Source organism: Bos javanicus, chromosome 4 (assembly GCF_032452875.1).
Source record: "Bos javanicus breed banteng chromosome 4, ARS-OSU_banteng_1.0, whole genome shotgun sequence".
In the NCBI taxonomy this organism is placed as follows: domain Eukaryota; kingdom Metazoa; phylum Chordata; class Mammalia; order Artiodactyla; family Bovidae; genus Bos; species Bos javanicus.
The window spans coordinates 40,967,692-40,980,011 of NC_083871.1; the positions used below are offsets into that span (position 1 = coordinate 40,967,692).

At 35.3% G+C, this 12,320-nt stretch overlaps 1 protein-coding gene across 28 annotated transcripts in view; it reads right to left on the reverse strand.

Moving 5' to 3' along the window:
• The window catches only part of LOC133245987 (platelet glycoprotein 4), a 92,903-nt gene that overhangs the window by 20,866 nt on the left and 59,717 nt on the right, over window positions 1-12,320 (reverse strand). For all 28 annotated transcript variants that reach the window (XM_061413813.1, XM_061413802.1, XM_061413804.1 and 25 more), the window contains one exon: window positions 1,556-1,716. In XM_061413813.1, the coding sequence (XP_061269797.1) occupies window positions 1,556-1,716 (161 nt within the window). The remainder of the gene's footprint in view (window positions 1-1,555; window positions 1,717-12,320) is intronic.

Genomic DNA, 12,320 nt, shown 5'->3' on the forward strand with positions numbered 1-12,320 from the left:
AACAACTGAGCTATAACGAAGTTTAGTCAGTTATACTTAGATTGTATTAGGTCATACGTGAGTTCTAGATTTTCAGAGTACATGTTTTTTTGGAATAAGATATTCAGATATCTTATTATATCAGGTTTTTGATAGTTATCTAAGAAGTATAAGACTGAAAAAAAATTTTTTTTAATATTTCTGAAAGATTATTTTCTGTAACAATGAAAACCAAGACTTCTTTGACCGAGTTGTGAATAGTCATAGACATATGTCTGAAGACAGGAGATGGGGATAATTATTAGGATGGAATAGTACCATGGCACTCTACAGCTTATATATTATGTTACAGCAGCAGGCATCACCCTCCCAACTACTGTTACTTCATTATATTTGAGCAAGAGTTGCTGATATAGAAATAAATTAATGCATGGAGAGGAAAGAAATTATATAATTATAGACTACCTAAAACAAGTAAGAAAGTAAAACTATGAATTATAAATCTTTACAAATATGAACTTTTGTGATAATACTTGATTATTGTCTATAACTAGTTGTAATTATCCTTGAAAAATCATATTTATATAGCAAATGATACAACAGGACTTAATTCTGTTCCCATATGGGGTCTATAAATGTCCTAATACCTGGCTAAGGTTAGTGTTTTTAGCACTTCAATCTATAATTTTGATAGGGGGAAAATGTATGCAAATATCTAGGAGTTACCAGTTTCCAGGATTTTGTCATTGTGGACAAACCATTTAACTTACCTGGTGTCAGTCTGATTTTTAAATTTACAAAATGAAAAGTTCTGGCTAATTATTTCCCCCTACATCTGATGGATCTTAGATTCTATTCAAAATGTGTTAAACTGTTAAGGCATGTAGATAAAGGTATTTTTTATTCAGTCTTTGTACTGGAGAAAATATAAGAATGAAACTACTGCATAAATACACTCTTAAGACCTGAAAAATAGTTTGAATAGAAATCCTAAGCAGGTATTTTACTTACACAGAAGTTTAATGCTGTGGTTAGCAAAACTGACTATGTACTACAATCACCCAGAGTATTTGTAAAACTCATTACCAGTCTCAAACCAAGGGTCTCTGATTCACTTGGTCTAAGGTAGGGCCTGAGAATTTGCATTTCTGCCTAGTTCCCAGGTGATGCTGATACTGCTGGTCCAGGAGCCATACTTTTAAAACTACTCATGTACCTACACTTTTCAATTTTAAGATTTTAAAATACTCATTTTTTAAATTTTTGATAGATTTTTTTCTATTTAGATGCATATTTCAGAGTTTTTAAAACATATATGCCACAAGTATAAAACACATGTGACTTGTTACATGTAGGGTAGTTAACTGATGCTGGTAAATTCATAATAAAACCTGTTTTTTAATTACCATTAAATCCTTAGATTAGGATTTTATGTAGGCAGAAACAAAATATTTCCATATATATTAATGGTAAGAAAATAATAAGTACATTTCAATACAATGACATTTGTCAAGTGGAAGCTTTTTCAGAAATACCTGTGTTCAAGGAAAGAGTGCCACGTATTTTGGCGACTCACCTGTATGTGTAAGGACCTCTTTGCTTAACTTTAATTTTGCTGCTGTTAACTGTCACTTCATCTGGATTCTGCACATCAAATATCCAAAACTGTCTGTAAACATCTGTGCCTGTTTTAACCCAATTTTTAAAAGCAATTGTGCCTTCTTCAAGGACAACTTCCTATGAAAAAGAAAATGTTTGGGTTATTTTTTTGTAGCCAATATGGGCACCTGTTGGGAGTTTAAAATTTTTCGTTAGTCAGTGAAAGACCAAGCTGAAGTATCCTGCTCATGAAAACCTTTGCAACCTGCCACATGCTTGCAACAGAAATGTTTTCAACACATTATGGTAGCAATCTCTTTCAGTCAGCCTTTTACAAGGAAAATCAGTGTGTAATATTGCAAACATGTCTGGTGATTGTAAGCCAACCATTGGCAAGCTTTAGAGTGACCCTATTTCAATATTGCAATAATTTGTAACTATTTATTAAGCAAGATTAAAGCATTTCAAAAAAGTACTTATCAGGTTGAATATAAATTTCTAATGTACCGTCAATGATTCAGACTGAAGAGGCAAAATGGAAAAACAGAAAAATCTAGTGGAATTAGAAGTTTTCTCATTTTCTTCAGAATTTGGATACTTCAGGGGAAAGTCAGTTAACATTTGTTAAGAAAAACACAGCTTTGATTTCTCCCTTTCAAAACCCTGATCAATGAGGCTTTCCTCTCAGTACATTTGCATAAACCTATTAGTACATGTTTCCAAGATTACAGTAGTCTAATTCATTATTATTCGGTTAATACTTTAAAAATAAAAGATGAAATACAGAAGTTTTCTTTTCTTTTTTTGTGAAATCAGAAAATCCAACATTAGAAGTATCTACTAGTTTAGGTATCTTTTAGTATGGATATATAAGTATCTATTAATAGTTTAGGAGCTGAGACAGAATAGAGAGTCACCAAACCCTTTAAGGTCAATTTTATTATCTGTAAAGTGAGGGAGTTACCATAGATGCTCTCCCAGGTTCCTTCCAAGGCTTTTACTCTCTGAGCAAGAAGCCTATGGCGCTCTAGCAGCTAATGGAGACAAAGGTGACTTTGTGGCAGGCAATGTTTCCAATTAACTACCTTGGAAGGAACACATACTCAGGTGTAAAGCTCCAGCTTACCCTTTTACTGCTAGAGGAAGAGGAAGGAAAGCATTTCACAGAAAATAAGCCTTAAAAAACCCACAAGAACAATGTCACCTGTTTGTTTAGTTCACCAGGAAGCATCAATTCATAGAATGATGGATCAGAAAAGGACAGTGAACATGAGCACATTTCTAGGAGAGCATGCTGACACTCTGAGAAACCAGGTATCTGGCCCGAGGGTCACTGAGGCAAATGCCTAGTGGCAGAATCACCATGAAGATCCTAATCTTGACCCTTAGGCTAGTCCTCTTTTACACCGAGTTACTATTTTTTGTTCCTGTCACCTCTGCACTTAGTTGGTAGAAGTCAAAGTGAATTAGCAATCTTCAGGACACTTGACTTATTGCTTAATGGAGAGAAAGAGAGAATTCCTTAGAGAAGAACAGGGCATCAACTAAAATGTCATTACAAAATCCTGTGCTGTCACAATCCTTTTACACTGGGTACATTGCGACTGTTAAAGCAGTGTGAGACCTTAGTACTTTTAACAAGCAATTGTCCTTGAAGATTGCCTTATTACTCCTAAAAAGTCTTAATTCCATAGCAAACCCAAATCAAGACAAAATTATGTATAGATAAGTATTATGGCTATTCTAAATGTAAAGGTGTTTACTGTAAATGAGCAGGGTTTTGAAGCTGAAATCTACATGGAAGCTGCAAGCTATTTTCATTTACCCGTTTCAGGAGACATTATGAGAGGAGAACACACATGAACATATACACATGCACATTATTGCTTTCGCACTGTAGAATCTTAAAGACTAGTATAATATCAATTGTTTATCATTACTTCTCAATACACATATTTTATTTCAATAATGTACTTGCTGCTGCTGCTGCTGCTGCTGCTGCTAAATCACTTCAGTCGTGTCTGACTCTGTGCGACCCCAGAGACGGCAGCCCACCAGGCTCCCCCGTCCCTGGGATTCTCCAGGCAAGAACACTGGAGTGGGTTGCCATTTCCTTCTCCAATGCATGAAAGTGAAAAGTGAAAGTGACGTCGCTCAGTCGTGTCCGACGCTTAGCGACCCCATGGACTGCAGCCCACCAGGCTCCTCCATCCATGGGATTTTCCAGGCAAGAGTACTGGAGTGGGATGCCATTGCGTTCTCCAAATAATGTACTTGGTGGGACAGAAATCTCCCTAAGGCTTGTGCATTTTATATAAAGAAACATTGTAACTGTATCATGTCTTTCTTCTAAGGGCCATGAGTTACTTTGTCTTATTTGTCAATCTGGAGATAACTTTTTTAAATGGGGAAGTTGAAACACAAAGAGTTGAAATGACTGCATTGAATTTCTAGCTTTAGAGTTAGGGTCATCAGTGTCAGACTTTATTTTTCTGGGCTCCAAAATCACTGCAGATGGTGACTGCAGCCATGAAATTAAAAGACGCTTACTCCTTGGAAGGAAAATAATGACAAACCTAGATAGAATATTCAAAAGCAGAGACATTACTTTGCCAACAAAGGTTCGTCTAGTCAAGGCTATGGTTTTTCCTGTGGTCATGTATGGATGTGAGAGTTGGACTGTGAAGAAGGCAGAGCGCCGAAGAGTTGATGCTTTTGAACTGTGGTGTTGGAGAAGACTCTTGAGAGTCCCTTGGACTGCAAGGAGATCCAACCAATCCATTCTGAAGGAGATCAGCCCTGGGATTTCTTTGGAAGGAATGATGCTGAAGCTGAAACTCCAATACTTTGCCCACCTCATGCAAAGAGTTGATTCATTGGAAAAGACTCAGATGCTGGGAGGGATTGGGAGCAAGAGGAGAAGGGGACGACAGAGGATGAGATGGCTGGATGGCATCACTGACTCGATGGATGTGAGTCTGAGTGAACTCTGGGAGTTGGTGATGGACAGGGAGGCCTGGCGTGCTGCAATTCATGGGGTCGCAAAGAGTCAGACATGACTGAGCGACTGATCTGATCTGATCTGAACACCATCCATTTTTTTTAGTAGTGGAAGTGGGTCCTAGAAAAACAGATATCTAATTCAATGTTGCACAATAATTTGGTAGTAGGTAATGGTGAATCCGGCATTTCACGCCAATCTTGTTTGGTTTTTATAAACCACAATTTGTACAGAGACAGAGAAAAATATTGAATCAGTCTTAATAGGAATGAATTTCTTCTGATCCTAAGACTACGTAGGTACTAGAAATTTGTATAGACCTCTTTGACTATCAAGACTAAATATATCATAAGGTCCTCTTAAAAAGGAGCTTAAGTTCTTTGTGACTTTAAAAGGCCTTGATTTTAAATTGACTTTGGACTGTCTGGCCTATTTTGTGGATCTTTCAGTAAATTTGAAATACAAAGGTGAAATTATATGTACAAAAAAAAGTAATATAATTGAAGATCCTCTCCCTTGGCTGATACATACATCAGTATCTATCCCTGACTTTAAGTGTTCAGAGTATTTAGCCCTGGATTTAAGCTTGATGACTCGAGTGTGGCATGGTCTTCAGCTGAGTTGAAAGCCATTTACTTTGAAAGTTCTGTTTTGCTACATTAATTTGAAGGCAGATGTCTGGGACTGTAATACCCTCTATCTAGTCCTGTGGTCACTTGGGAAAGCAGTACTCATCCACATGATGGGCAACTTTAGTCTAACTATGTTCCTTTGAATGAACTATATAGAATACATATGCAGAAAATAATATTGTCCCACTTCTCAAGGTTCTTATATAGTACTGAAAGATGGAATCATATAAAGCAGATTTTAATCTATGAATAGATTTCCTTACCCTACTACCAACCTGACTAAGTATATTGGCTTCTGTACTCAAAGCCTAGAGTGAAAAGTGAAAGTGTTAATCACTCAGTTGTGTCCGACTCTTTGTGACTGGATGGATTGTAGCCCATCAGGATCTTTTGTCCATGGAATTCTCCAGGGAAGAATGTAAGAGTGGGTTGCCGTTCCCTTCTCCAGGGGATTTTCCTGATCCAGGGGTCGAATCTGGGTCTCATGCATTGCAGGCAGATTCTTTACTGTTTGAGCCTCCTGGGAAGCCCAGAGTGAAGTGGTTAACAATGAAATAGATGCTATGAGTTTGATTTCCAGTTTGATCATATGCTAACCATTTAAACTTGGGCAGGTTATTTGATTTCTTGTACCTCAGCTTCCTTATTTATAAAATAGGGATAATAATAATATTGGAAATAATATGAGGTTGAATTATATGAAATTAATATTTCTGAAAGTCAATATAGGTGGAATATGGTATAATTGTATTATTTATTTCATTCATAGCATTCCTGCCTGAACCAGTCATGTGGCAATAACTCATGTAAAATCCTGTGACACTTCTGCTATTTAATCATTTCTATATTTATTCTCCATCCAGTGAAATCAAAACTTCCCTAAAAAGCAGAAACATACTGAAAAGAGTCTTTATCTTCTTCACTCACTACCACAATTTGTTCTGTTTAGAACCAGTTACAAGCAGTCTTCCTATGATCAAAACATTTTCTCCTATGTGTATACATGCTGAGAGAAAGAGAAAGCAAGGATTAGAATATTAAAGCCAGTTGTGCTAACAGTCAAAAAGTGGTTTTGGTCTCAGGTTATTATCAAGTCATCACTTAAGCCTCAGACTAACAACTGGTGGAATTGATTACATATAATGTGTTTCTAAAACTCAGGAAATCAGCCTCCAAGTGTTTATGTAAGAACCTAAAATGGGAGAGTTTTTATTTGGCATGAAAAGTATACTATGTTGATATTAAATTGGGCTGGAGGAAGAAAAGTACACATGCTGACTTGCTGTTTCTTAAAACATTTTTAAGTGATTTTATTATTGGAGTTAATATGCAAATACATGTTTAATCCATGTTTTACTATTTAAATTTAGAATTTATTTTATATTATTTCATGTTCTCATATATTAATATTAAATTTAGAGCAAATTCTACTATCTTTAACAACCTATATATGTCTGGCACTTTTTTGAGCTTTTAGATACTATAATAAGGTAAAAATTATTTTATCATATCTAGAAATAGTCTAAGCATACATCATGAAATTAATATATATGTGTATAAAGTTTACTGTCAAATATTGACTATTGCTTTGAAATTATAGTCATTTTAATAAGTCAAAATAATAATCATTTATGTTTATTTTATCTGGAAGCATGTTTTGGCTATGAGAAGATCATTTGTTTCAAGAATAGGGAAAGGAAATGGTGTAATTAAATGATGGTATGATTGAACATTAGTCTTTTAATTGAAAAAGATATCTTGATTTTCTATCTTGATGTTCCACGGTTAATATAATAGGTGAATTCAAACTATTTAAAATTGCCTGTTATATAATATTCAGCAATATTAATCAAGTGATATTTTATGGTGTCAGGTGATAAATTATCCTTTGTGAGTGGTGCCAGAACTTTGACCTTTTTCTGAAGTCCTCTGATAATTTCTGCTTTCCACATTTGTGGCAGCTCATGCCATTGACTTCTAGTCTATCTAGCAAGATTGCATAAATCTGCTGGTCCCACTCAATTCCACTAGGAATCATGATCTGAAACACTGGTATAAAAGCATTCAGCTATAATGCATAAAACCCTACATAATGCATAATTATCTATAATGCATAAAAACCCTACAAAATTTCCTTTGGAAATAGTGAATAAAGAAATATAATGGTAAAATGTATCCACTGTTTTATGCCATTTCAGATGTCATCTTTGAGAACCACAAAGTATCAGAGTCCCAACTCTAGAGAACAAAATGAGATGGTTTTCTTATCTTTTTAAATTAAGCACTTTAATTTTTTATGGTGCTTATATATAGGTAATAACTTTGCCAATTTGCTGTTAGTCCATTAAATAATGCAAGTTACATGCAATGAGTTTTAATTGTAGAGAAAAACTGACTGGTAATATAACATATATATATATATATATATATATACACACACACACACACATATATATATACACATATACATACATATATATATACTGCCACTACTGCTGCTGCTGCTAAGTTGCTTCAGTTGTGTCCGACTCTGTGCGACCCCATAGACGGCAGCTCACCAGGCTCCCCCGTCCCTGGAATTCTCCAGGCAAGAACACTGGAGTGGGTTGCCATTTCCTTCTCCAATGCATGAAAGTGAAAAGAGAAAGTGAAGTCGCTCAGTTGTGTCCAACTCTTAGCGACCCCATGGACTGCAGCCTACCAGGCTCCTTGGTCCATAGGATTTTCCAGGCAAGAGTACTGGAGTGGGGTGCCATTGCCTTCTCCGATATATATATATGTGTATTTGTAAAATAGCAGCATTAACCTAAGTGCTCTTGAGGCAGGGGCAAGACACTTGGCTCTTTGTGCTTACACATAATTCAAAGATCTGACCTCTACATGTATGCCAAACAGATACATATGCTAATCTCATATTTAAAATAATTTTGTAAACTAAATTTAAAAGAAACAGTTTTATTTAAATGAAAAAGTCCCAACATCTTTACATAATTAAAATAAGCAAGGTCAACACCGCTATATGATAATCTGAGAGCAAAAGCAGGCTGTCTTAACTATACTACACAGCTCCTGACCATTGAAGGGCTTCTGATGATGTCTTGAAGAGTGAAAGTGAAGTCGTTTAGTCGTGTCCAACTCTTTGCGACCCATGGACTGTAACCTATCAAGTTCCTCTGACCGTGGGATTTTCCAGGCAAGAGTACTGGAGTGGGTTGCCATTTCCTTCTCCAGGGGATCTTCCTGACCCAGGGATTGAACCCAGCTCTCCTGCATTGCAGGCAGATGCTTTACTGCATTGCAGGCAGATGCTTTACCATCTGAGCCACTTAATCTTAACCAAAAGGCCAAGAGGTGATGTCTTAGAGATGATGTCTTAGTCTGTGAATATTGAGCTGGGTTACAGTGTAACCCAAAGATTGCAGGTAAGCCTCATTTCAAAAATAAGAAGGGAAAGCACTCTATTTCTTTATTTTATCCCACTTTATTACTCAGCACTACTGAAAATATAATTTTAAAGTTATTAGTGACTGTGTTTTAACTATTTCTTAATTTTCATCTGCCTGAAATAATTTTACTTTTTCCTTAAAAATTGGCTTCAAAATAACTTCTAAAAAAATTAGTCTATTATTTTCATTGCTTCATATAAAATAATTTTTCTGTTTTCTGTTGTCTTCCTACTTACCTCTGAATGCACAAATAGCGTAATAATTTCTCTGCTCTTTTGTCTCTATATTCAAACTCTCCTCAAACATATCTATTGTTTAGTTTTATCTGTATTCTCTATAATAATGCACAAATGTCTAAACCTTCCCTTTGAAATATACACTGATGTTCTTTTCAAATCATTTATAAAACCTCTGTGCTTTATTCTTCTAAGGTATGCATGCTTCTGTCAAGAACACAACTGGACATCTTGTAGTTTGAAATTTTTACTCCTCTTTTCCCTATTTATTTAGTTCCTCTATCCATTGCATTCCATCACACATCAGTTCTACATACTCCATCACACTAGACCAGAGAGCCTTTTGTTTTGTGCAAACTGTGCAAAGATCTGTTTAAAAGTAAGTGTTAAATTCTCCTTGAAAGTGATCATGTCCTACATAACATTTCCTGTTTTTGGTCTCCTCACTTTCCAACACTTTCTGTTGTAGAATTAGAGAGTGCAAAATGTATAAATCATCTCATCTCTGCCTTCAGATTGCCTAGGTTTAGAAACTAACTCATATTCCTTTTGGCTGGGTGAGTTGTCAGGTTGATTTAAGGTCTTGTGATGGTAGTACGTTCTCATTGATATTTGTGAAGATTAAATGAATTAGTATATATGAAGCTCTTAGTAGGACTAAAAAATGCTTTATTTAGTATGTAGTATAATATATTAGTATGTGTCGCATATAACTTACTAGTATATTGTATTGCCGTTTCCTTCTTCAGTATATTTGATACCCATCTCTAAATGCAGATTTTGTTATATCTAACAACTACAGGTAAATATACAGTACTATTGCCTGTCATGTCATTAATTAGTCTTCTGCCTGATGCTCAAAAGTTTCCTAAATTTTACCCCATGTTAGTATCTTTCCAATCATCTTTGCTGTTATTTCTTTGTTTTGACACATTAAAAAAAATATTTTTCCTTCTATCGTCACAATATTTAGTTGCATGTCCACAACTTTTTCCATGGCATCAAGCAGTCCCCTGACACTTTTATTGGAACGCTCTTTGGACTTTCAAAATTTTATACTTCAAAATCCAATTCAAGTCTCACCTTCTTCCTGAAGTTACTGAATACTCTGTGAAAGTTCTCTTTCTAAATAGTGTATGCTTTAGAATTCAAGTACAGAGTTTCACAAGTCTCTGTAGTTTTTTTTACAATATGCTTTTTCCCAGTTAAAATTTATATTTCTTGAGATAAATATTTATTCTCTCTTAGCCTCTATACAAATTTTTGATGTCTCAAAACTCTTATTTCCTGAAGATTAGGCATATGAACTTAGAGATAAATATTAAACAATTAAAATAGATGTTAGTGCCTCTCATGATGTCTAACAGAGACTCTGTATGTATAATATTGTTGAATAAAAAGAAGAAACAATAGATGATCACTGTTCGCTACTGATTATCAAGTATGAATAAAAAAAATCTTAGTCTAAGATAATGTAACTGGAAGATTATTGTGGCTTTTCTCTTCTGAAGATTAAATAAAAAATTATAGTCTGTGTGTCAAAATTTATCCTGTTCTCACTCCACAGATACAGAAGGGAAATGAGTTTATAGAGTAGAAAGGATATAGGACAGTAGCAGTTCTCTCTAACACGTTAGACACTCCACACCTCACCATCTCCTGTCTGTCTCTATTCAGCTATATTAATATCAAGAAAACTGGGAATTCCAAGGAAGGAGATGGTATTTAATGTATAATATTTCCAGTTAAATCCATGAGGTTACAATTTTGCTGTCAGTTAGCAAGAGAAAAGATAGAAATGCCTGTGTGGTTATTAAGCAAATATAGCATACAAGTATAGAAACTGTACCAAAAATGTCCTATTTCTTAATCTGTTGTACTAAGACAACAGCTATAATAATACAGTCAGAAAATTTTTTAAATTTATAGACTAAGCATTTAGCTGAACAAAAACAAACCAAAAAAGCTTTGGAAAATAGTAACTTCTTGTCCTGGATAACTAGATTTGAAATTAAATCTTCATATTGAGTCAGGCAGTGCTTTGGTGAAAAATAATTGTAATTATTTAAACTCCTAGTAAGAGTAGGATGTCAAACATGGGTGAATGGATGAGACAGATAAAGGTCTTGACAGGAACAGAAACTCCAGTATGTTGTTGATCTCCTCTGTACATTGTGCTTACTGACATCTAGACCACTGGCATCTGAACCAGGATGACAGCTGAGGCTAGCACTCAGATAAGTTTATTTGGCCAGCATTATATTTTAAAAATAAACATACATGCCTGTGAGCAGGGCACACACTTTTAACTTCACAGTAGTCATTGTCTTGTTTTTATATTGTCCTTGGTAGCTTTTTTAAAGGCTTGTCACCAAACCCTGAAGTTATTTGAATTTGCTATCCCTGGTTTAGGACTCCAGCAGATCTACATCTCCTTATGTCTAGTCTTCCTTTACTTTATCAATTAAAGTTGGTGAGTATAAAGCTGAATTAGAAGGAACTAGGATGAGAGACAGATTCTAGTTTGTTGTGCAAAGCCTATGTATTGTCACTTTATTTTTAGTTAAATCTGTAGTGAACTTGTTTGTATACATACATATATATATATATGCACACACACATATATATACACACATATACATACATATATATACTGGGATATGTTCTGCATAACATTTCTGAAAATATTTTCTAAAAGTCCCTTATCAACCTTCATCAGTAGGAAATGTTTATAAGAATCATATTAATATTATACACATATATAACAGTTTACCAAACAAAAATAAATTTTACCAGTTTTACCAAATATTCCTAAGTCAATATTAAACACAGTTTTAAGTTATATACAATTTTTCTTTAATCAACTGTAACCAAAGGGCAACTGTCACGGGCGGAGTACCTGACTCTGGCGATAGCCGCCGCCTCCGTTTGCGCCAGTCTCCATCTGGAGCACGGAACCCACCATGCTTACTAATTATGCCTGGGCTTCTAAGATCCGACCGGGGAGGCCTCAGTGTCTCCTCTCCTTCGGGAGAACGGAAGGACGCCTGCGGCCTACGTAAGTGGTGCAAACTTCTTGTCTTGAAGTTTTATTGGTCTCCCGCGTAAACCAAGCTACTCAGCCTCTTTTCTCCACTGAATTTTCCTACTGAGCTATCCTCATCCTATTACTCTTTATATCTTTAATTAATATCTAATTGAAGCTATCGTATCCTGACCCTCGCCGACGCCGTCTCTCCTTCGAATACCCTGGATCAGCCGGGGCTGGACCCCGGCAGGCAACTACTTTTATAAATGTACCCTCACAAAATAACACTCATTTCTCATTCAAAAGCATATGAAAAGCATATCAGCATACTCTTTGGACATAATTTAATGGAATTACTTCTACTTATCTGCATACCTATAATAGTTTTTATCAGAAATT